Source organism: Narcine bancroftii, chromosome 1 (assembly GCF_036971445.1).
Source record: "Narcine bancroftii isolate sNarBan1 chromosome 1, sNarBan1.hap1, whole genome shotgun sequence".
NCBI lineage: Eukaryota > Metazoa > Chordata > Chondrichthyes > Torpediniformes > Narcinidae > Narcine > Narcine bancroftii.
Window position 1 is genome coordinate 425,697,038 of NC_091469.1, and position 26,901 is coordinate 425,723,938.

General features: G+C 40.6%; 1 protein-coding gene across 8 annotated transcripts in view; it reads right to left on the bottom strand.

The window, feature by feature from the left end:
* Positions 1 to 3,531: 3,531 nt before the first annotated feature.
* tent4a (terminal nucleotidyltransferase 4A) overlaps positions 3,532 to 26,901 on the bottom strand; it is a 116,612-nt gene continuing 93,242 nt past the window's right edge. For 2 of the 8 annotated variants that reach the window (XM_069914182.1, XM_069914189.1), the window contains exons 8-13: positions 22,023 to 22,149; positions 21,848 to 21,951; positions 14,900 to 15,078; positions 14,548 to 14,706; positions 12,059 to 12,226; positions 3,532 to 7,086 (exon numbers count right to left, since the gene is read on the bottom strand). In XM_069914182.1, the coding sequence (XP_069770283.1) occupies positions 6,910 to 7,086; positions 12,059 to 12,226; positions 14,548 to 14,706; positions 14,900 to 15,078; positions 21,848 to 21,951; positions 22,023 to 22,149 (914 nt within the window). In that variant the 3' untranslated portion in view covers positions 3,532 to 6,909. The remainder of the gene's footprint in view (positions 7,087 to 12,058; positions 12,227 to 14,547; positions 14,707 to 14,899; positions 15,079 to 21,847; positions 21,952 to 22,022; positions 22,150 to 26,901) is intronic. The other 6 variants (XM_069914185.1, XM_069914183.1, XM_069914184.1 and 3 more) reach the window with 6 other exon arrangements.

Genomic DNA, 26,901 nt, shown 5'->3' on the forward strand with positions numbered 1-26,901 from the left:
CAGAGCCAGTGACTATCCACACTGTCAGGCTCCCAATGTTTTGGGTGTTGCAGCCACACTTCTGGTTCGAGCAGGCTAAGGCTCAGTTCCAGCTTTGACACTTCGCTAGCGCCAACACCTGCTATTTCTACATTGTGAGCATTCTCAATCAAGACACACTGGCAAGAGTCATAGACTTCCTACGACAGCCTCTGGAGCAAGGCAAATACGTGGCCCTCAAAGAGCTGTTAACCCTCACTTTCAGGCTCTCCTGGCACAAGCGCACCACCCGATTACTGCATAAGAACGGATTGGGAGACAGGGCCTCTTACACTAATGAATGAGATGCTCATTTGATTGAGGGCCACAAACCACGTCTGCACTTTAAGCAAATCTTTCTGGAGCAGCTGCCTGAGGATATCAGACTCTTGCTCATGGACCCTTGGAAGGTCGCTGCCTGGGAAGACATGCCCTGGATGGTAAAGGAGTACACCTGCACCATCGGAAACCACATCAGCACTTGCAAGACCAGTGGAAAGGCAAGTTAATCAACAGTGATGGGGTGCCGAGGACTGTCAATGCCACACACCCTGGCAAACCGTCATTGATGGCTGTCTGGGACTCACTGTCGGGCAGGAGTTTCCTGCTCGACGCTGGTGCCAATATAAGTGTCCTACCCCCTGCAGGCCTCAACACCCATAATGGCAAGTAGGGCCCAGCACTGAGGGCTGCCAACAGCACCTCAATTCTGAATTTTGGTACCTGCACCATTCTCCTTCAGTTCGCCAATAGCCGCTTTGCATGGACCTTCACCCTTGCAGCAGTGATGCAACCACTCCTGGGGGCCGACTTCCTTTGGGCCCACTGCTTGCCTGTTGACCTCAAGGGACAATGCTTGGTGCATGCCAGAACTTTTCAGACTGTCTCTGGAAGAAGCCAAGCTACCCATCCCCCCCCCACCGGACTCCATAACGGACAATGAATTCACATGCATCCTGGCAGAGTTCCCCTCAATAGTGGCACCACAGTTTTCCACAGCCAAGCCAAAGTACAGGGTAAGGCACCACATTTTGACCGAGGGTCCCCTGCTCCATTGCAGGGCATGCCAACTCCCTCCTGAGAATCTCAGCCTACCAAAGGAGTTTAAGAAAATGGAGGAGCTGGGAATTGTACGGCGCACCGATGGTCCCTGGGACTCCCCCCTTCACATGGTGCCAAAATCAGCAGGGCGTTAGAGACCATGTGGCAGCTACTGCCACCTCAACAAGACCACCATGCCGTGTCCAAGACTTTGCCACCAACCTGCAAGGGTGTTTTCAAAACTGGACCTCATCTGGGGATACCACCAAATCCCAGTTCACCCCCAGGACGACCACAATTATAACCCTCTTTGGCTTGTCTGAATTTCTCTATATGCCCTTAAGTTTTAAGAACGTGGTATAAACTTTCCAATGGCTGATGGACATAGTGGGCTGAGACCTCCTATTTGCATTCATCTATTTGGACAATATCCTCATTACCCACAGCCTCAAAGACCACGCCGCTCACCTGACAACTGCACACCTAGTTGAGTGAGTTCAAGCTGATGATCAATTTGGCATGGATATTATTGACTTTCTGGGGCACATGATAAACAGACAGGGCTACACCCCTCCCTGAGAAGCTTGATGGAGTCTGGGAACCTCGCCAAGCCATGCACAGTAAAAGGGCATGATAAACTTTTACCACAGGTCCATACTGGCAGCGGAATGCATCATGCGTCCCCTCTTCGTGGAAGGCACGGTGGTTAAGAAGGCATTTGGTATGCTAGCCTTCATAAATCATAGCATAGAGTATAGGAGCTGGGAAGTGATGCTGTGATTGCTTAAGGCACTGGTGAGACCAGGTTTGGAGTATTCTGTTCAGTTCTGGTCTCCAAATTATAGGAAGGATATAGATAAGGTGGAGGGTGGAGAGAAGATTTACAAGGATGTTGCCTGGCTTAAAATACCTAGAGTACAAAGAAAGATTGAAGAGGTGAGGACTTTATTCATTGGAATGTAGATGGTTGAGAGGGTATTTGATAGAGGTGTTTTAAAATTATGAAGGGAATAGATAGACTAGATGCAAGTAGACTCTTCCCCCTGAGAGCAGGGGAGGTTGAAACAAGAGGACATAAGTTGAGGGTAATGGGCCAAAATTTTAGGAGAAACATTGGAGAATGCTTCTTCACTTAGAGTAGTGGCTGAATGGAATAATCTTCCAGATGAAATAGTTGAGGCAGAGTCAATTCTTTCATTTAAGAGGAGGCTGGATATATACATGGATAGGAGGGGGTTGCAGGGTTATGGGTAGAGAATAGGCGGGGGGAGCTAGCGGAGTTGTGTGAATGAACTGGCGTGGACTTGAAGGGCCGAGATGGCCTGTTTCCATGCCATAAACTGTTATATGGTTATGTGAAAAAACATTTCCTGGGACGATGGGTCTTCAAGGGGGTTCCAAATTGTCAAACACATGCTGGCCAATGCCACCCTCCTGGTACACACCAGTCCAGAGACACATACTGCTCTGATAGTCGACGCCTCCAGCACAGCAGTAGGTGGTGTGCTGGAACAGGTAATTGAAGGCCAGTGGCAACATCTCCACACCCCCCCCCCCCTCCAGAGCTCAAATACAATGCTTTTGACCAAGAGCTATTGGTGCTGTACCTGGCAGTAAGACATTTCTGTTATTTTTTGGGAAGGTCAGCAATTTAAGGCACTGACCTTCACCTTCCATAAGGTATTGGTCCTGTGGTTGGCCTGACCACAGAGACACTTATCCTATGTGTCTGAATTTACCATGGACACACAGCACATTGTGGGGAAAGCAACATGGTAACCAATATGTCACACCCTGCAATCAAGTCAGTACATGTCCTTTCCTGGGGGTCAACTATGTGGCTCCCACCAAAGTGCAGCAGCAGGATGGAGGCTAACAGGTTTGTCTGGCACGACCTCTGTAAGCAGGTCAGCCAGTGGGCCAAAACCTGCAAGAACAACCAGTCCTCCAAAGTACAGGTTCAAATGAGAGTGCTCACACAGACCCTCGAACCAATGCAGCGCAGGTTCGGCCATGTACATATTAACATAATGGGGTCATAACCAGTTTCCCGTGGGATGAGATACCTCTTGACCATGGTTGATTGCTCCACGAGGTGGCCCTGCTGGCTGATACCACCACAGATACCTGCACCAGGGCACTCATCGACAGATGAGAGGGTCCTAGCTCCACCACATCAGTGCATCACCCCAGGCCAAAGGATTGGTGCAGCAGTTTCACAGGCTCAAGGCAGCCTTGATGCCCAGTTCAAGGGTCCCAACTGGGTGGACAAAATGCCTTGGGTCCTACTGGCAGTTGTAATCATCTTGAAGGAAAGGCAAAACTTAGGTTCCGGTCTGGTTTCAGTTTAGAATTAGTTCGAAAGCTAATCATGAATAATTCTAAAATATACAATTCAAATCAGAAAAAAAATGGAGGAACAACTGTAACTCAGATCATACTCTTTTATACAAAAATGTATTTACAATCAAATACAATTGTTTCAGTAAGTTTATTAAAAATAATCAAAGAATAGAAAACTATACATAAAAAATATGTTGAATTTTCACTTGCCGTAACAAGTTGCCCCAGTAGAGTCCTAAACACGATTCTTTTTTTTTTGTACGTAAAAACGTACAGCCCCACAGTGGTAATCAGGCCAATTCATTGTTCACCATGACAGAACTTGAACATGATAGGGATGGTTATCTAGCACCACAAAGTACACAGCACTTTCAGATATTACTTGCCTAAATCAACTATCTATAAAGTAGTGTGTTTCTGCCATTGCTGAAGCTCATATAGCTAGATGTAATGACCAATAGAAAATCATTTCAGCATAATTTCACCTTCATTATTGGAGCTTTGGTTTGAGCTGTTCGGTGGGATCACCAGTATGATTACACGGATACCTTGCACAGTAATTTCATTAAAATAATTTGTACTCGATTTTTATAATTGGCAGTATTTTGTTACTATAGAACCCATTTCTAACAAATTTATCCCTCACAACTTGGAATTATGAAACAATTGTAGAGAACTAAATTTTCTGACAAATGATAAACCGTTTTAATAAAACATCTTAACCTACAGTCTAAAAATAAAATGACAACTTAGGATTTTAGTGTTATACAAGATGCTGTGTTGTTAGTGAAAGTTGCATCATTACCAATAGGGAACACAAATTTAAAGTTTAAGAGTTTCAACTTACCGGGTCAATTTTACTTTTCAACAATTTACCTACTTACTACGGCTGAAGTTTAGTGAGAGATGGACATCAGATAAAAATATAATCAAACAGCCCTGAGGGCTATGCCAAAGATATGCAAGGAATTCAAATTATAGCTTCAAGATTTTTATGGGAACTTTGTTGAAAAATCAAATTCTAACAACATGTTTTTATGGAAGGTGCATTACCTTGATTATTAGATCAGAAAACTTTGCAAATATCCATTCACCATGACCAAATAAGAAACCAAACATTTTTCATTGCAGAGCAAAGATGACCCAGCTTTTTCTAACACAGGTACAGAGAAGCCCCAATGCAAAATGGCCTGCATAAATAAAAATGCAGTTTTAAAATAGTGCCATGAAGAGATTTCTCTCACTGTTTGGAATGACATTTAACAGAGTATATACTGAAAATAATGCCCCAAAATGCTTTGGAATGTCTACCCATACAACTTTTATTTTAAATTATTCCTAAAATTCTACAGAGCAAGACTGAATGCAAATTGATGCACATCATATGTTGGGACAAAAATAATTCTCTGGCACTGCACTAGGTTACAATGTCTGTGCACATTTGTAACGCCATAGGTTCATTATTACGTTAATTACACTGGAGACATGAAAATGTGTATTTGAAGGGTTCCACTACTTTCAGGAGTATATTTTGGTTAATTTATAAGCAAAATGCTGGAAATACTCAGTTGATCAAGCAGAATCTCATGAAAAAGAAAAAAAGTAAACATTTCAGGTAGAAGATATGGGAGCACAAAGCTCTCACTTTCCTCAAATGCTCTTTGGCCTATTGACTATTTTTAGGGTTTTGCTTTCATTTCAGCTAACTGGTATCTGCAGTTTTGCTTTGATCTTCAATTAGCAAATTTAAATGCAAATTTGACCCTTCTGTAAAACATTTTACAGATTATTTTCATGAAATTACCGTATATGAAGACAAAGTGAGGACTTTACTGGAATGTTCTATAATTTCCTCTGCATACCAGCTAAACAAGACAACAGCATGCAACAGAAAACCATGGCAGTGAGCTCTCAAGATCACACAATGATAAAGAAATAACATTATGAAATGTCTTTGTATATTTTTGCTGAGTAAAATGTAAACAAAAAAAATTAGAAGTGTTTTCCTTCAAATTCCTGAATGTCATGGCAACACTATCTCCAAACAAAACCACCTCCAGCTCTTAGTGTTTAGTTGGGTCGGCACCTCTTCATGAGATTTTGTAGCGATTATATTTCAACTAATTCAGGCAATACAGAGGGCATGTCAAATCCCTCAGGGCAACTGTGGTACATTCTTTAAAACATAGGGCTAGGCAGGCTGTAGTTTTTCTCTTCCAAAAGGTAACAAAACAGTGGTTGTCATGAAAAAAATCTTGCATAGTCTAACTGTATGCATGAGTAATATTCATTCAGTGCCAGCATTACAGACCAGTTAAAATCTTTGATGTCCATTGCAATACTGCATCAAAATACTTCCTACAAATGCATACAGTAGAAGTACTTTTTCTTTTTTGCTCCTAATAGAACATATGCATACCGGTATATAGATTCTTCAATAGAATCAACTGAATTCCTTCCACCACATTCTGTTAGCTGGGAACATCATTCATAAATGCCATTTGGACCCCAACGTTAACAGGTTATGTTTTTATGACTAGCATGAGCTTAAACACTGAACAAAGTTCTCCTAGTTCAGATCAAATTTGAGTATGCTTCTTCGGTGTTGTTAAGACTTGCGTTTCTGGCTCTTATTCAAATCAGAAGTTATAGATTCGAGGTGACTATAAACAGACCCTGAGAAAACGCAGCCTAAAAAACAAATAATGACAAAGCAGAAGAAAAAAAATGATTCCAGTTGCGCTAACTTCCCTTAAAACTTGTTAGTACTGAGCATTATATAATGAATTAAGGAGCCAGAACTACTCAACAAAATTCCTTACAGTGTTAGCACACTCAGCTTAAATATCAAACCTGCCAAACTAAAGAATCCTCTATTAAATTTAGATAATGCAACCTGGGAAAGGATTTGTAAACTTCAAAAATGTTTCCCTCCTCCACTTAAATATAACTTAAACATGTGATAATAACATCATATGAAAATTAAATAAAAACTTCTGAAAACAGTTATTGCACGAATGATACAATTTGTTCAATATGTACAGAGTAAAAAGTTCTGATATATGTATGAAACGATGACTAAGAAGCGGCAAAACTAATTGCCATGAAAACGTCCATCTAGATCAGCCACTAGAATGACCCTCAGGTTAAAGTATTCCTTAACTTTGCCTCTGCTGTGAAGAATTGCAGGAGGTGCTCATCAACTGCAGAGTTTTGTGGTGAAAGCTTCAAGCTCTTGCATGTCTATCACCGGAGCCGTTCCAGCAGCGACTTGCAAACTATGGAAAGCAAAATCTCCATATCCAATAAGGCTTCACAAATACTTAGCACAAGATGATATGTTCTGTAAGATGGAGTTCAACCATCATAATCGGACACATGCAAACAGCCAGTTGCAGATATTAACCAATACCCACTAACTGCAAATAAATGCTGGTCTTTATTTCCAGTCTGATGTCAAGATCAGTTTTAATGTGAAGACTCAGGATGATTTCCAATAACACACCCCTATCGATTTAAACTAACAGTTATGGTCTCCCTCGTTTGTCTTCTCCTTTTTGAGATGTTGCGATTATATTGGTTATGTCCTCTGTGAATGACTGGTTGCTTCATGCCTCCCACTGAATTATGATTGGAGCCTTGATTATGGAGTCCTTTCACTGTATATTTTGGCCCATTGTGCTGCTAAGATGGTTATAAAAGACAAAAAGAAAAATAAAGTCATAAAACTAGAATTCTGATATCCAACAGACCAATTAAAACCATTAACATCACAGAGAAACAATTAAGCATTCATTTTAAATACAGTACTCATCTTCAGAGATTTCAACATAAAAAGGATATTGCAGATCATGAGAACCTCAGCCTTCACCTATGTCTGGTGCAGTGATCAGTCAATGAAAAGAACTGACATTGAGAGCAGAGAAACAAAGATGCCGGGAAGTAAAATAATCAAAGTTACAATAAATTCTGGTGATACGCACAGTATTTTAAAAGGAGCAGGCCTGATATTCCTAATGCAAGAAACCGATATTAATAGCAAATGGAAACCTGTATCATAACAAGATTCATTCCAGTGCAACATTTTAATCATCCAATGATTATCATTCAAGTGAGTGGTAAGGGTTAGGTAACTCGCATCCATTAAAGTCATCTTTTAATCTAACAGTGAAAACTCCCAAACATTAGCATACAAGAATCAGGAATAGGGACAGAAAAGTTTTCTTCTATTCCTCTGTGCCATTATAATGATTCAATGTTCGATCTTGAACACTCCAGTTTAGACACTGGACTCAAACCACATTGAAACGGTTTAAGAATTTAGAACATTCATTCAAAATCCCTCTTTGCATTAACCCAAGGGAAAATTTGATCAAATGCTAATCCAATTGGTTAAATTTTGGGAAACTGAGTTTTTAAACCTATTGAACACTGGTGAACTTTAATTCACATTTAATCCTCTGAAGAATTTTTGAAAGAAATCAAAATTTAACTCTTATTCATTTTGGAAATTTACAACACAGGATACCACTATTCTGCCCATTATATTCTTGACAATGAAAAATGGCAGAGGTTAATTCCACTTCCCAGCACCTGGTCCATTGCGTTTATTAAGCTAATTTTAAAATTGGTGGGGTTTCTGCCTCTGCTTTTCTCTCTACTACCACCACCCATCCTCAATCCACTGAAGTAAAAAAAAATGCTAATTCTGTTCCTGTAACAAATTGAAGTCAATACTGACTTCTTTGATATTCAGTTATATGGCAATGAAACAGGTCCTTTGACCAAATTGCATTTGTGCCAACTGTAAACCCTACAAATATAAACCCCATTTGCCTGCATTATGCAGTTTCCATCTTCCCTATCCAAGTACCTGGGCAAATACTTTTTAAACATTTTAATTTTATTTGCCTCTACCCCTCCCTCTGGCAGTTAATTTTATGCAATCCCATTGTATGTGGATAAATTTGCCCCTCAGAATTCCAAGTTGCTCCCTCGCACCTTAACCTATGCCTTCAAGTTTTAGATTTTAATCACCTTGGAGAAAAATATCTATACTATCTGTAGCCCTCAATTTTATACACCAAAAGTCATGCCTCAGCCTTCACCATTCCAGTGAGAATAAAACCAGCCAATCCAATCTCTTTCAAATAAAATCCTCCATTCCAATCAAATCTCTTTTGCATTCTTTCAAATGTTACAACATCCTTCATGTAAAGTGGCCACCGTGTAGAGAGTTATGAATTCATACCCAAAGTTCCCTCAAAATATTAATACTCCTGAAACCTGTCATTTACTGTATAGCTGGGACCAAGCAAATTCCTCAAGATAAACAAGATGAAAATCAAGAGAGCAAAAATAAAACAAAAGATAGCTCTGGCAGATGAGGCAAATCACATGATTTTACAGATAGATCAAGTGTAACAAGGATCAACATGGTCATCCATATGTGGAGCCACAGAAGATGGGAAAAGTCTTGAATGAATTTATTTATTGTGGAGAAGGTCATGGAAGCCAAGGAATTGTAGCAAATGAATAATGACACTTTCTGACACAACCAAACAACAAGAGATCTGCAAACAGTATTAAAAGGGGTAAATCCTCAGGCCTTGACCAAGCATATATTTGGTCATTCTAGGAAGTCAGAGAAGAAATTACAAGACCTGGCAGAGAAATTTACATCATTGTATGCAGAGGAAAAGTACCAGTAAATAATGTACCTTTGTTTAAGAAGGGTTGTAAAGACAAGCCAGGGTGCACTGACATCCATGGAGGGCAAGCTATTTTGGAAAGAATTCTGAAGGATAATATCTAACAGCATTTTCATAGAAAATGACAAATTAAGTATGAATTTGTGCTTGAGAAATTTTGTCTCAAATTTGATTTTTTTTAAATGAAGAGGTCATCAAGTGGAATGGTGAGTGCAGGGGAGTGGATGTTGTCAGTAAGGACTTTAACGAGTTAAGTTAGTCTGGAAGGCTAGAGCACATGGGATCCAGGGTGAGCAAAACAATTGGATTCTGGCTTAAGGCTTTGAGAAGTGTAGTGTTTAGTTAAGACGACCAATACATTATGTTGCACTTTCATAAATCAAACCCCCAAAGCAGGACTTGCACAGTAATTGGAAGATGCCCAAAGAGTGGCATGGACCAGAGACCTTGAAATAGAAGTACTTGGATCCATAAAAGCAGCAACACAGACAGGGTGGTGAAGACAGCATTTGGCATGTCTATCTTCATCAGTAAAGATTTTGAGTTCAGGAATTGGAATGCCACTTTACAAATGTACAAGTCATTGGTGAGACCATATTTGGAGCATTTTGTGAACTGAGTTGCTCATTTACCATAAGGATGTCCTAAAGCTGGCAAAGGGTGTAGAAAAAATTCAGAATGTTGTCAGTATTAGAAGGCTTGAGTTACAAGGAGGCTTGGACATTTTACCCCTAAAATGCAGAGGGAGAACCTTATAGAGACAATATAAAATCATGAAAGGCAAAGATAAGATAAATAGCCTTTATCCCACAGGAGAGGACTCCAAACTAGAAGGCATAGATTTAAGATTTAAAAGGGTTACAAGGGACATCTTTATCCACAGATGGTGGTAGGTAAATGGATAAACTGCCAGAGGGAGTGTTCAAGGTAGGTTCAATTGCAATGCAGGTACAATGGCAGGATGGATTTAGAGAAACATGGCCTAAATTTAAGCAAGTGGTATTAGTCGAGGTAGACGTGATGAACATGGGTCAGTTGGGATTTATGGAGTGCTGTAAAATTCCATGACACTGTCTATCCTGTTAGTTTGGACATCACAGAATATATTCTTTCTGAACTCTATATATTTAACTCTATTTATCATTGCTCTGCCCAGCTTTCTAACAGATCCTTTGTATCCCTTGATAATGATTTCTGTTATCTGCTTTTACACCTATATAATAAGGGAGCAGCGTCCTTGCTGCTTATTGTCTCAACCTTAATTTTATACCTGTCCCATTAATCTCCATTCATTTCAAAGAAAATTCCATCAATTTAAACAATCTCTCCTCAGTGAAAATTTCCCACGAATTTGCCATGACCACTAAAATCCTTTCCTACTTCTCTGGTATGAATCACATCCTTTCGATGATGTGACGACAAGAACAGATCATAATTTCTAGAATGAACACAGCTCCCAAACTCTAACTCATGAAGTCTAGATTTTTTATTGTTATTTACCTTTTGTTCACTTGGCCTTTCAAAACAATGTTTTTTTTTCCCCATCTCTGGAGAGAACTGTTTTCATTAGTTACCTTATTTCCCTGAAAATCTTACATCCAAATACAATAGTACGGTTAGCAAATTATATGACTTTTTAATTGGAATAATCTGAGTCAGTCAGAGTTGCCAGAAATATCTCAAGTTCCATCAGACTGAGTGCTGGTGCTCACCAGGGCTGTGCTTTCAACCTGCTGTTGACTCACAACTGCTCAACGATTCAGTTTGAGCTGGATTTGGTTGCCTGCTGAGGAGACAATAATGGGTGGTCTCATCGGCAATGCAAAGCAACTCAAATGGGGAGATCAATGTGGACAAGACAGGGAGAAAGAGGACCGTGGGCTTCAAGAGCGTGCAGATCAAACGGTCTCCATTGCACATCAACTACTCTGCCATGGAGAGTGAAGAGTGTAACGTTCTTTGGTCTAACCTGGACACACAATACCTCAGTCAGGAATGCACAGCAATGATTACATTTTCTGAGGAGATTGAGGGATGCAAAGTTTCCTGCCCCCATCTAGACAATTTTCTATAGGAGCAGAATTATGAGCGTCCTGTCTGACTGCATCATTGCGTGGCAAAGAACTTGCAACGCATCAGACTGTAAGACTTTACAGAGCTGAGATCATTGGGGTCTCCCTCTCCCCTATTTCTAACATTTATCAAGAGCATCATTCAGAGGATCCCAACTATCTATCTGACAAACTCTTTGTCCCACTTCCATTGGGAAGAAGGTACAGGAGCATCAGGACTAGGACAGCCAGAATAAGCTTTCTCCTCCTCAGGCTGTGAGACTAATCATGTAGGTCTCTTTGGAATATATTATATATTAACTTTGAATTATATCCTATTAACTTCAAATTATATTTTATGAACATATTTGTGTTAATATTTTGTTTTATGTGATGTGTGAGATAATGTATATTGTGAATACACTGTGGTCCGGAGGTTTGATTATATACAGTACATGTATAGTCAGATGACAAACTAGAATTTGAAAATTAGTAAACAAATTGCAATATTTAATATGGTCCAATATGGTACTTACAAATGCATCCCAAAAATTATTTTAATCACCTCCTATCCAGTCCCCACTTGACAAAGTGTACTTTCCTGTTTCACGGTTTCCTGTTTCAGGCATCAATCTTCAGCTATGGGGGAAATGAGATCCAACCTCCACATACAAAGAATTGACAAATACTAAATGGCTCAGAAAAGTCTATTAAATCTGAAAGAAAATGATTCGCTAATTATGCTGCCAAAAAAAAATACTACCCCATGCTAAAATTATTTTTAAGTTATTTAGGACATTTGCAAATCATGCACTCCTTTAAAAAAAGTATCAAGTTCAGTCTGACACCAATAATGCAATGTTCAATGTTTATTGTCATTTCATTGATTCCTACCTTGTGATGTATATATAGACTTGACAGAAGGCTAGGGGATGCAGTAGGGGGGATAGGGAATACAGCAGTGACAGGATTCAATGGCGCTCCTTCAATACAAACCTGCCTGGAAGGAAGTGCAGGGTGTGTGGAAACACCAATAGTGGCTGGTGAGACACCAATCCTAGCCTGCATAAAGTAGAAAAATCAACAGAATTAATAATGCTGGTTATTTTAAAGTTATAGATAAATTTTTATTCTAATGAATCTTAAATCTAATGCAATAATTCTTCATTTTACACATTTTAAGATCTTAAAGGAAACAAAAATTAAATTCTAAAACATTAAAGACGAGCATCACAAGCTATCAAGTGGAGGTGGAGGGGTTGTGGTGAAATATTTAAATTTTCTAGCGAATCAAATCAAATGGGAACCCTACTCCACATTTAATGCATACACCAATTTAAGTGAATATAGATATACAAAAGGAAATAAAATGGGAAGACAGACATTATGCTGAAAGTTAGACAAAGGATGATGTGAAGAGTCTAAACATGCAAATATTGCTGCAGACTAGTTAAGCCAAATGGCTTCTTCTGTGTTGTATATTCCATTTCATTTTAAAAGTTGTATGGAATTAAGTTTACAAGAGTATGGAACAAAGGCCCTTATCAAATGATGTCAAAAATGACATTGCTGGAATAGAAGTGAGTAGTTAATTCTGTAATCACAGTGCAATCTTTCAGATCACAATAGGAAGCTATTGTTGGACATTTCTCTAAATGTGGAATTACATATTAATAGGCTCAAACTTTGGACTGTATTTTTCCACAGCTTTTCCAATGTTGTTTTAATGATTAAGAGATTATAAATTATTGGAGAAAATTGTGAAAGTGGAGATCAAGAGTTGAAGCACCTGATCCAGACAATATTTTGGACAAGTATTACAGTTTCACTTGGCTCACCTGATCTATCACTAAATAAACCATTTGGCCATTATGGTAATAGTCATACATGCCAGGGAAGTTCGGTTCAATCATTTTTTTTTTGTTCAAAATGAATATTCTTAGACAGAATGATGACTAACAAGTTATAATTGCCTCATCAATCTTGGCCTTAGAGAGAACCCGAGATCATATAATTACTTTTTTTTTTAAAAAAGAAGCATACTGCTCCTAGCCTTAAAGAATCACATGACACTAGCCCAAAGATGTGTGATAGCTGTTGACTTCCCAGTTTGTGGGCCAAGCACAATTTATAGACTGCATCAAAAGTGGCTCAATCATCAGATATTGAATTATAAAGTTGCTAATCCTGTTTTATAAATTGGAGCAAGCTATCTGCGATTCCAGTCAAGAGTTAGCACAAAGCACAGAATCATCTACTTATGCTTTTTTCTTCTTCTTTGGCTTGGCTTCGCGGACGAAGATTTATGGAGGGGGTAAAAAGTCCACGTCAGCTGCAGGTTCGTTTGTGGCTGACAAGTCCGATGCAGGACAGGCAGACACGGTTGCAGCGGTTGCAGGGGAAAATTGGTTGGTTGGGGTTGGGTGTTGGGTTTTTCCTCCTTTGCCTTTTGTAAGTTTTAAATTACATGAATATGTTTTAGAACTTTAATATACCTTTATTTTCATATTTCTTTTTAACCACAGTATTTGGTTTGACACAAAATAACGTCAATAATTAATCTGATGAACAGGATTACAGAAATATTTCAGTAAATGTCCATATTTGATGAATTTCCAACATACAACTAATATATGCCAGAAGTACATTTCCACAAATTCCCATCTAGCTTCTACCCAATCACCACCCCCTAAATAAATTTGGTTGTAATCTAGTTTGGTTCTTTTCCTCACAACTCTCATACCTCCTCTACTATTGGATGAGTGCATTCAGTCAGAATAGGCTGCTTCCAAACCATGCTGCTACAGCAATCACACCAAGAGAGATATTCAGTGAGTAAGACATGGGACTAATTGTGACCAAGACATCTATAAAACAGTTGAATCTTGAACTAAGTGGAAAGTCTAGATGCAAAAGGATCCAAATAATTTGGAGCTTGAAACCATTTAGTGAGGAAATGAATGGGCACATTATAAAACTACTTGCTTTTAGGTGTTTTGGTTGGAAGGTGGGAGATTTAAACTGAGTGTTTATTCAGAAATTTAAGTGAAAACAGTTGGTAGAAATGCAAAATTTGAGACAAAGTATTTTTCTTTGTTAAATTTCCATTGAGAAATATCGAATTGGCCCTTTCTTGAAATTAATAAATAAATTACAAAATTCAAGATATAGGTTACAATTATTAGATTGGATCCTCTTGGATCGAAAGGAACTCCAACACCACTGGCAAATCCCAATGTGCAAGGGAATAAATCTTTCATTGGCTTGCACACCAAAAGAATGGCCACCTTGGTTTACATGTTTGCACATGTCATAGCAAGACCTTCTGACTTTGAAAATTGAAAAGGGAGATTGAAGCACTCAAAGGACAACATCTTTCTCACCTGAGTATTTGAAGTCACTATCAATGCACCTGTAATATTTGGCTGTGGTTTCCCACTTGGGATGGGCAGTGTAGGTGCTAAAGTTGCCATCAAAGGAGCTAATGCAGGGATGCCAAAGTTGTGAAGGTTTGGAGTTGTGCATGGTGTAGAATCAGAATCCTGTCAAAAGCACCATTAAAAACACTTTCACAGTGCTAATGTAACTGATGTCAAAATATTAGAATTTATTAAAAACTGACTTCACAAGATAAACTTCAAAAGCTTGAGAAATTAATGACCTATTATTCAAAATAATTAATACAATAAGCAATCTAGATTTTAGTTGCTATTTTGTGTGAATAATGATACTTACTATATCACTTCCAGACAGCGAAGTAGCTGATGAAGAAGAAGCAGATGAGAGCTGTTGTGGGCTGGACAAAGACATAGGTGATGCTTGGCTGTAGGGAGATTCAGTATCTCTGCTTTGTTGGTGTTCTCTGTTGACATTACCATTACTCTTATCCACTGGTTCCATTTTAACACCGTTATCTGATTAAGAACAAAAAGGTAAATATATCGAAATACACCTTTAAAAATGCAGATTTTTTTTTTAAAGTGAATCAAATTTTCCTTCACGTGGGTTTTAATTCAAACTAATATGTCAAAAAGGAAATGGAAACCTGGCAAAACATTTATCAACCAGAAACCATCTCCTCTCCACTGATCATTTCGAACATTTTCCGTTTTATCTCGGATTTCTAGTATTAGTACTGTCTGGTTCCCAACATTCTGATACAAACTTTATAGCTTTCAAAACTATACATAAAGCAGCTATCCACAATACAAATTTTGCACCCCACCCATACATACAACCAAATTTAAAAAAAAATCTTTATTAAAACGACTGTACAAGTACATATTGTATTAAAAATAGTGTATACAGTGGTCCCTGCTCCTGGCGGCAGCCCAAAGTCCCCGTTCCCTGCAGCAGCCCTAGGTCCCTGACTTATGACCAAACCCATGTTACAACCAATCCATCCATCCCCATTACAATCGTAAGTCAGGGACTGCCTGTACCCTAAATAACAGGATATAGGTTTGAAACTTCCACTGTAATTTCTTTTTTTTAAACCATCCTCTGCTGTGGAGAACATGAAGTTACTGGCAGAATGTTAAATAATAAAAATTTTCCCAAGGAAAAAAAATCCCTTTGGTTTCAAATATTGTTTGCAAATGAACATAAAAGGAGTATTTATCTTTTTCAGGCATCCAATGGCAATATGTTGCTCAGCTTCATACAATATTGGAAACCTATTTGCACAGTCGATTGCTCTGCCATGAAGACTGATTCAAAACATTGAGAGGTAAATAATGATGAAATTAAAGCATCAGGCACTGCACCGGAATATTACAAAAAATAAAATCAATGCTTTTCTCAGGGCAGCAAATGATTGAAGGTTTGGGCAAAGGGCCAAGCTTTAAAGAACATTTTAAAAAGAAAAAAAAATTGTGGAATCTGCAAATTCCAAAAATTAGGATCTTGTGAGATGAAACCATTTGTGGAAGAATAATTAAGGGATGATTTGGTGGCCAGCTAGAAAGTTGGACAGAAGCAAAGGCTCAGATTTTAACAGTAATTCAGACAAGCAAGATAATGTACTTGACCATAAATAGAAAGGAAATTTGGAATATTGGTGTAGAAAATGTCAGTCCACTTTAAGAAGGGCAAGAGGCAAACAGTAGATAATAGGCCAATTATCTAACCTCCTTTAACCTTGATTCTGGAATCCAGTATTAAGTTTGGGGTACTTGAAAGACAAAAAATAGGCTTAGTTTCCTTCAGGGGAGATCATGCCTGACAAATCTGTTGGAATTCTTTGAAGAAGTAACATGAAGGATCGACAAAGCAGAGCTAATGGATGTTGCTTACTTGAGTTTTCATAAGGGCCTTTGACATGGTGCCATACATGAGGTTGCTAAACTAGAGGGGAGCTCATGGAATTTCAGTAAAGAAAAGAGCATGGATTGACTGACTAGCAGAAGGCAAAGAGTAGGAATAAAGAGGGCTTTTCTGGCTGGCTCTGTAAAGGTCTGTGACTTTCACATTTGTAAATGATTTTGGTGATGGGATTGATGGCTTTATAGCTAATGATACAAGTTAGGCAGAGGGGCAGGTAGTGCTGAAACAGGGTCTACAAAGGGACTTGGACAGGTTGGGAGAATGGGCAAATAAATGGCAGTTGGAATATAGCCTATGATCACACACTTTTGGAGAAGGAATCAAGTAGACTATTGTCTAAATGGAGAGAGAATTCATAAAGCAGAAGTCCAAAGGAACTTTGGAATCCTAGTATAGGATTTTCTAAATGTTAACTTGCAGGTAAAGGCAAGTACAATGTTAGCATTACTTTTGAAAAGGATTAAAATATAAGACAAAATGTAACATTAAGCTATTTAAGGCATTGGTCAGACAACATTTGGAGTACTGAAAGGAGGTTTAGGTTGCACATTTACAAAGGATTTGCTGGCATTGGAGAGAGTCCAAAGGTTTGAGAAATATCCCAGGGATGAAAGGGGTAACATGAGCATTTGATGGCTCTAGGCCTGTACATGCTGGAATTTAGAAGGATGAATGAAATTTCACTGAAACCTACTGAATATTGAAAGTGGATATTGAGAAGATGTAGGAGTAGGAGAGTCAAGGATCAGAGGGCAGTGTTAGAATAAAAAAGATGTCCCTTGAGAACAGAGATGGGGAAAAGTTTCTTCAGCCAGAGGATAGTGAATCTGCGGAATTTGTTGCCAGAGATGGCTGTCGAGACAGTCATTGAGTGTACTTAAAGCAGAGGTTGATAGGGTCTTGATTACTAAGGGTGTCAAAGATTATGGGGAGATGGCAGGAAAATGGGACAGAGAGGAAAAGTGCATCAGCTGTAGCGAAGTATTCTATACTGAACTACTATAGACAGTGCACATGTTGTAGAATTAGTGAACACGTCAAGTTGATGTATATGCGAGAAAGTCGATATACACGCTGTGGAGTCTAGTGTAAGACTGACACCTCCAGGTTTGCTTGCTGGGCTTATATACATTACTACTTGTCACATGGTCAGGAAGTGATGTCATCAGCCCAGATTAAAAACCTGTGTTGGATGCAGGTTCCTGCATTTTCCACAGCAGGTCAGCATTTTGGGAGGCAGTTTGCTTGCTGGTAAGTGGGTTGCCACACAGCCATGATTTGAGGCAGAGAAATCTTGATATGCCACATGGACTACTTCTGCTCCTTCAAGCATTCATGGTCTGTAAGGAGTATCCCAAAATAATTTCTCATTTAACTAATTATTTTTAGGGTGGAACATGATACAATTTACCCACTCTCAGCAATTATCCAGTGTAAAATCTTTCACCTGGTGCAAGACAAAATAGCTCTGCCAGTCTCCAATTATTTAGATCACACAAGCAAAAGGTTTTCTGGAGCACCTTGATATCTTTCCAAAGGTGTTATAACCAAAATTGGATACAGTGTGTCGGATCGCACCATTTAGTTCTTAAACCGTCATTCAAAGGTTCGGCCTCTCACAGAAGCGAGATGGGTTGGGAGCAGCGGACTGGCAGCGCAAGGCTGGGCGGTTGCTTTTCCTCTCTCTGAGTTGGCAGGTCAGCTCGTGTTTTTAACCATGGATAACAACATCTGAACTGAACTATTGAATTATTAAACTTGATGTTTGAACTGAATTGTTAAACAATTAAATCCAGTGTTTGTGCAAACGACTACAGTCGTGACCCCGACGATCCAAAACAGCTTCTTTTGGATTGCTGGAAGGAGTCAATTCAGGTCTACAGAACACAGTTTCACTCAAACTGCCCACCTTCTGAACACCATAACTGCAAGTATGGGTTGAACAAGCCAAAGCCCAATTCCGCATACACCAGGTAAATGCCGATGCCACAATGTACCACTAAACGGTCAGTGCGCTGGACCAGAAAACCGTCGGGTACATGATCAATTACCTTCACCAACCACAAGCCGACAACAAGTACGAAGGGATCAAAACACTCTTCAAGCATACTTTCAGTCTCTCCCGTCACAACAGGGTGACAAAACTGTTGCACATGGATGGCCAAGGCGACGCAAACCTTCCACGCTCATGATCAAAATGCTCACCCTGATGGATGGACACAGGATGACAATTTCACTGACCCCCAATGGCTGGCAGCCTGTGGGGACGTACTACAGCAAGCCAAACAGTAGGGGGAAGCAACCATCAACTAGGTGGCAGCTGTGCCCTGCCAGGTGACAGCCCCAGCTTCCACAGAAAGGATATTAGAGACGTTAGCCTTGAACAGTGCCAGTAAGGACAAGTGGTGCAACTACCACCAAAGATGGAGCTCCTCAGCCCGCTGATGACAACCACTCTGCATGCACCAGGAAACGCCTCAGCCTACCAAAAAGATCGACTCCTCTACATCTGATTTGGGGCAGCATTTTCTCATTGTCATGGGAGTGGAGGTCAGTGTTTTCCACCCCCCCCCAGAGCATTGACACTCATTCTGGAAAGAAGGGACCTCCCCTGACCACCGCCAAACAGCAACATCAAAACATACAGAGTCTGCATGATCCGGCTCAACTTCAACCCCTGCCATTTCAAGTGGACATTTACCATCGCCGACGACTGTAGAAATAAGCTGTTGGGTGCTGATTTCCTCTGGGTACACTCCCTGCTGGTTGATTTGAAAGGACAATGTCTCATCAATTCCAAGTCGTTCAAATCAATCACCTTGCACCATGCCAAACTGACTGCACCCCAGCTTGGCTTGGTGAACTTCTCGACAACGAGAATGCCAGGATCCTAGCTGATTTCCTGGACATTATAACTTCACAGTTCACAATGGTCAGCCCCAAGCATAGGGTGCAGCACCATATCCCAACCTCCGGGTCACCTCTTCCTGCACCTAGGCTTCCCCCAAGCTCCAACTGGCCAAAGATGTTCCTCAGGTTGGAGAAAATAGGCATAGTTCGCCACTCAGTGCGCTGGACCAGAAAACCGTCGGGTACATGATCAATTACCTTCACCAACCACAAGCCGACAACAAGTACGAAGGGATCAAAACACCCTTCAAGCATACTTTCAGTCTCTCCCGTCACAACAGGGTGACAAAACTGTTGCACATGGATGGCCAAGGCGACGCAAACCTTCCACGCTCATGATCAAAATGCTCACCCTGATGGATGGACACAGGATGACAATTTCACTGACCCCCAATGGCTGGCAGCCTGTGGGGACGTACGCATCCCCTCTTCAGATGGTCCCTAAAATGCCTGTGGGCTGGAGACCCTGTGGGGACTAATGCCATCTTAACAAGGTCAAAAGAGCTAAGTGGTAACCTAGCTTTCAAATCCAGAACTTCATTGCAAACCTGGACGGTGTCACAGTATTTTCCAAGATCGACCTAGAACACAGCTAACATCAGATTCCGGTCCACCCAGACAACATCCTCAAGACAGCTTTCATTACCCCATTCAGGCTCTGCGATCCTGCTCATGCCTTTTGGCCTCACTACCACATCGACCAGAATGGAGCTGTCCCACTCCCGCCCACCATTCGCAAGTTTCCCAAGCCCTCTACTGTGAAGGGACTCGAGAGTTTGTCAGCATGGTCAACTTCTTAACAGCCAAGATAATGCAACCGGTTTTCAAAGTCCTGGCCAACAAGATGAAAGAGCTCATTTCGGATGGCGAGGCCACAACTGTGTTTGACGCTGAGGAAGTGCTGGCAAAGGCAACAATGCTGGTACATCCATGGGGCAATGCACGGATTATGTGGCTGCCCAGTGAGAGAAAGCAGAGATGCTTGCCTACCACACTGCCGTGCCAAACCTAAAGTTAGAGGATGTGAGATTTGGGCCCGCTGATACCACACTCCTCTGCAATGTGTCTATGGGACAGCCAAGACCCATCATCCCTGCTGCCTGGCAACACTGAATTTTCAACATGATTCACGGCCTAGCTCACCCTTCCATATGGGCAACAATTGTTGCAGCCAAGTTCATGTGGGATAGGGTGCGCAAACAGGTTGGCAACTGGGCCAGATTGTGCATCCCTGTCAAACCTCCAAGATTCAGTAACACATCAAGGTGCTTCTGAAGAACTTCACTCCGACACACCAACATTTTGATCACATCCACGTTGACATCATGGGACCACTGCCCCCATACAGAGCTGTCACCCACCTTTTCACCATTGTGGACAGATTCACAAGATGGCCAGAGGCTCTCCCACTCTCGGACACTTCCACTGTGACCTGTGCACGTGCGCTCACTGCACACTGGATAACCCATTTTGGTTTGCTGGCAGACATCTCCTCTGAAACAGGTGCGCAGTTCACCTCTGAACTGTGGTCAGCAATGCTTTGTTGCTTGGCACTAAGTTGTACCACACAATGGCCTACTACCCACAAGCAAACAGGATAATGGAATATTTTCACCAGCAATGAAGGCATCCCTCAAGTCATGACTCACGGGCCCAAACCAGATGGAAAAATTGTCATGGATCATGCTACACATACGCACTGCCCCAAAGGAGGCCCTGGCAACTTCCTCAGCTGAGCTGGTGTATGGCACCCTGCTTATAGTACCAGGGGACTTCATCCCAGCAGCAAATCTGTAAACTTGGGGGAGGGGGTGTTAAATATCCAAAAATGTTATTATTAGTTTTTCAGACAGCTCTGTGGAGGGAGAGGAATCTGCAGATGTAGTGACAGTTAAATGTTTTCAGACTGAAAAGAAAGCAAAATGCTTCAAGGTTTATATATTCATGCAAGTGATTTTTTTTCAGTTTAAGTACAGTATAGTATTTTTGTCTTTGAAACTGTTTATTCTTAATGCAGGCATATTAGTTAGGCATTTAAGATTAAGTTTCAAGCAACTGGAAACTACACATACGGCATATACCATTCTCCATAGTTACCAGATACCAACAGTTTTACTAAACATGCAAAAAGTGTTAGCACTTGGATTCAATTTATTAGTTAAAAAAAATAACAGAAACTAACACTAACCTACAATATTATGATGTGAGCTTGCACATAGAAAATATTAGGTGAATGGGGTTCAGTGAAAATAAGTGTCCCCAATTTAAAGTCAAAATGCAAAACATTTGCTCTGAGGAATACCAAGAGCTTCAACAAAGTACATCCAAATAAAGAGAAAAGTTTCTTGTTGGCATGATCCAAAGCACAACAACTCTGAGGTTATCAAATATTTAAATTTACATTTTAATCTGCTTTGATTCAGCATAGGAAATTACCACATCACTAACCAGAATCAGATGATCCTAGGATCTTCACTGCACCCCATTTCTTCTTGATCCATTCCCTGTAATCTATTACCTCTTGAGTCACCTTAATAATTCTTCCAAGAGTGCTGAAAAATATACACAAAATATAAGACAATGAAAATCACTCATTATCCAATTCAGTGATGCAAAATCTTACCTCTCAGAATCCTTGTTTGGATAAGATCTTGCCAGTGGTGACACTGCATGACTTAGGACAATGTACGCATAATCGAAGACTTGTTTGACTTGCATGGCTCCATATGAACTCCTTCCTACATCATTTCCTACCAGGAGACAGTAAAATTCAGACTGTTTGTCAATGCGAGTTCTTAATACAAAGTTCAAAAATTTTTGAACAAAAAACAAGACAGCAGAGTTGAGCTCAAAATCAGTCTTTTCAATTCTGGACATTGCTAAAGTTTTCGAAAAGATAATTTAACTCTGACTAGTATAAAGCTTTGCACTTTGATTAGTCAAATTAGGACAGGACTTACAAAGTATATGGTAGAGTCCTGGAGAGTGTTGCAGAAGAGAAAGACCTAGGAGTGCAGATGTATAATTCTCTGAAAGAAGTCACTCAGGTGGACAGGCTGGTGAAGAAGGCATTTGGCATGGTTGCCTTCACTGGGCAGGGTGCAAAGTACAAAAGTCGGGTAAACACGACACAGCTGTATCCTGTTGGTGAGACCACACAATTACTCTGTGCAGTTCTGGTCACTAACCTAGAGGAAGGATGTCATTAAGTTGGAAAGGGTACACAAAAGATTCAGCAGGAATTCACAGGACATTAGGTTTTGAGCTAGAGGGCAGATTAGAAAGGCTGGCTCTTTATTCCCTAGAATGTAAAAGGCCAAGGAGTGACTTTTGGAGATAAATATGAGGGGCATGGATAAAGTTAATGCTCTGTCTTTTTCCTCAAGGTAGACCAATATAGGAGTAGAATACTCAAATTTAAGACAAGAGAGATTCAACAGAGGCCTAAAGGGGAATAATTTTCCCCTCAGAGGGTAGCCCACAGCAGGATCGAGCTGCCAGAGGAAGCTGTAGAACAGCAATTACAAAGTTCAATAGACATTTGGACAATTATAGATAAGAAGCATTTAGAAGGATAAGAACCTAATAAAAACAAATGGGACAGGATGCCAAGTTGGTCAGCATGGACAAGTTGGGCTGAAGAGCAGTTTCATTCTCTATGATGATGAATCAACAACTACCCAAATTCCATATTTTGCAACTTGTATCCCCATTAAAAATGGGTTAATCAAATTATTGTTGCATGCTCCATAACCAAAAGTCAAGATTTTATTGTATTGCGTCAAATTAACTCAGAGAAAAGAGCGCCATAGTCTAAAACTACATACTGTAAGGTAAGACTGATATGCAAAGTTGATAAAAATATCATTAGTTATTCTAAGTAAACTACCTTCATCAAAATGCACAATTTTCATTGTGACATGAAAAAGAATTCCTATGCACAAGATCACCCAATGGGAACAAAATTAAAGTGGGCTGAGCAATGGCAGCAAGGATAAACACCACTCTGAAAATTCCCCTTTCCACAGAAACTCCATGTGGAATATTAATGAAAGGGAATTGGGAATAAACAGACACACGTTGCACCCATTTAACCTGGGAATTAATACACACCTAAGTAAAGATCTTGAACCACTACAATTCACCCATAATCACAATCACTTCACGGCAGATGCAACATCACTAGCTCTCCACTCAGCCTTGGATCACCTCGAAAACAGCAATTCATACATATGACAGTTCTTCATCGACTATTGCTTGGCCATTAACACCATTATTCCCTCAGTGCTGGTTAAGAAGCTACAACTCTTGGCCTCTGTATCCCTCTCTGCAAATGGACCCTTGACTTTCTCATTGCAAGACCACAGTCAGTATGAATTAGAACTGTCTCCTCCTCGCTGATCATGAACACAGGCACACCCCAAGGGTGTGTGCTAAGCCCACTGCTCTACTCATTATATATCCACGACTCTGTGGCCAGGCACAATTCCAATACCATCTACTTCGCCAAAGACATCACAGTTGTCGGCAGAATCACAAACGGCAATGAGGAAGCGCACAGGAGGGAAATAGATCAGCTCGTTGAATGGTGTAATGACAGCAACCTTGCACTCAATGTCAGCAAAACCAAGATTATTGTGGACTTTAGGAGGAAGTCAGAGGAACATGTCCCAGTCCTCTTCGAGGGCTCAGTAGTGGAGAGAGTCAAGACTTCAAATTCCTGTGTGTCAACATCTCCGAGAATCTGTCCTGGAGTCTCCACGTTGATGCGATCACAAAGGCGGCTCGTCAGTAGCTATACTTTGTGAGGTGTCTGAGGAGGTTTGGAATGTCACCAAAGTCTCTCATAAACTTCTACAGGTGTACCGACCGGGGAGAGCATTCTGGCTGGTTGCATCACTATCTGGTATGGAGGCACCAACTCCAGAAGGTTGTTAACGGCCTGCACCATCACAGGCAGCAGACTTCACTCCATCAAGGACATCTACATGAGGCAATGTCTTAAAAAAAAAAGCAGCCCCTATCCTCAAAGACCCCCACCACCCAGGCCATGCCTTCTTCACTCTGCTACCATCAAGGAAAAGGTACAGGAGCCTAAAGACGAGCACGCAGCAGCACAAGGACGGCTTCTTCCCCGCTGCCATTGGATTCCTGAACAATCAATGAACCAAAGTCGATGCCTTTTGTGCACCATTATTATTTTTTTCATTTCATTTTATTTTTTTTAGTAATGTCATAAGATGGCTAGAATATGTGTGTATGCTCGATGATGCTGCCACAAAACACTGAATTTCATGATTTGTTCATAACAATAAATCCTGATTCTGAATTAATTATTCCAATTCATTAGGCACCATTTAAAACTAATCAGGGCACTTTGGCAGCTTTAGTGTCACAATCTGAAATTGAGCTAATTACATAGAGCATGTACATTGCAAAATTCTGCAAAGAAAATTGATTTTAAAATGTTAATAGGGTGGGGAAGGATCTGTAGTTTCTTTTTCTTTAAGGTCTGCTGGTTAGTCTACATCTCTCACACAATGCTCAAGCAATAACTAGCTGGTTCTGGGGCACATTAACTCAGATATTTCTACAGAACTCTGAGGAGCAAATTCAAGCAAGTCAACTATCCTCCAGCTTACCAATAATATGAAGAGTCATTATACTTTGGATCGAGTTAATTTTGTTGCAGGTAATCAATTCCATTAACTATTACAATGGATTACAATGAAAGGAAGATTAATCAGCACAAAGGAGGGGCAGAGTGATGGCCCGGTTATAGGGTTCATTCCACAGCCAGGTGGCTGCAGAGAAGAAAATGTCTTTCTGACAGCTAATGGAGGTTTCACACTCTTAGGCCTTTGCCTTGATGCAAGAGATGAGCAGTGTGTGTCCAGGACATGATGAGTATTTCAGTACATTGGCTGCCTTCCAAGATAGAGTCCATGGAGAAGCAAGTTTATATTATGTTCTAAGCTGCAGCTACCTCTGCAGCTTCTTCCAATCTTAAGCAGAGCAACTCCCATACCACACTGAAATGCACCAAGCAAGAATGCTTTTGATAGTGCACTTGTACAAGATATTGAAGGAGAATATACCTCTATTTCCAAGAAGGTAGAGGCATGATGCACTCTTCACCACAGCATCAACATGCTTGCCCCAAATTAAGTCATTGGAGATGATCATTTCTGATGGTGACTTTGAATTTCAGCACCATTTGTGTGGCCAGGGGTATGGACTCTGCCCTCTCTTCTGAAGTTAATGATCATCTCCACCTTCTTATAAATATTGAGAGGTTGTTATCTTCGCACTGTGCCACCAGACTTTCAGTCTTTTGACTGAGCGTTGCCTCATTGTTATTTGAGGCCTGGCATGTCATCAACAAATTTGAAGATGAATTTGTAATGATATTTATCTTCACTGTCGAGTGTAGTGGACGACTAAGTGCACATCCTTAGAGGTGCTGAAGTTGAGTGCAATCATGCAGGAAATGTTATCCATCTTCACTGATTGCAACTGTCACAAAGTTGAGGGAAATTTGTAGAGAGGAACACTGAGGCAAGATTCTGAATCTTAGAAATGAGTTTGTTGGGAACTATGGTATTGAAGGCAAAGATGAGTCTATCAACGGCAATCAAACTGCGTCAAAGCATTACAGGGTCGAGTGTAAAGCTAACCAGATGGCTTCTGCTATGGATCCGTTCAACCAGTGCAGTGGGAAATTACAAGTTAAATGAAGCAAAATTATTTTATGGTTAGTGGAAGGAAAACGATTATGTATGGCTATTTTAAGAAAGTTGAAATTCTTGAAACAGTCACCTAATGCATTGGAATATTTCATGGACTCTTCTGACCATTGCTTTTACATCCAAAATAAATGACTACATCGAAGTACTCAAGCTGGCAGAGTCCGCAAGCATCGAATCCATGCTGCTGAAGACCCAACTGCGCTGGGTGGGTCACGTCTCCAGAATGGAGGACCATCGCCTTCCCAAGATTGTGTTCTATGGCCACCGAGACAGAGGTGCACCAAAGAAGAGGTACAAGGTCTGCTTAAAGAAATCTCTTGGTGCCTGCCCCATTAACCACCGCCAGTGGGCTGATATCGCCTCCAACCGTGCATCTTGGCGCTTCACAGTTCGGCGGGCTGCAACCTCCTTTGAAGAAGACAGCAGAGCCCACCTCACTGACAAAAGACAAAGGAGGAAAAAACCAAAACCCAACCCCAACCAACCAATTTTCCCTTGCAACCGTGCCTGCCTGTCCCGCATCAGACTTGTCAGTCACCAACGAGCCTGCAGCAGACGTAGACATACCCCTCCATAAATCTTCGTCCACGAAGCCAAGCCAAAGAAGAAGAAATGACTATGATTTAAACAATTTTTTGGAAAAATGCCTTTGAGGTATTGAGTATTTGGAGGTAAAAGGCCAAAAATATGAACAACAACAACAACAAAATTAAAACACTGCGTATGGTAGGTTGTGTTTAAGCAATCTTTGTT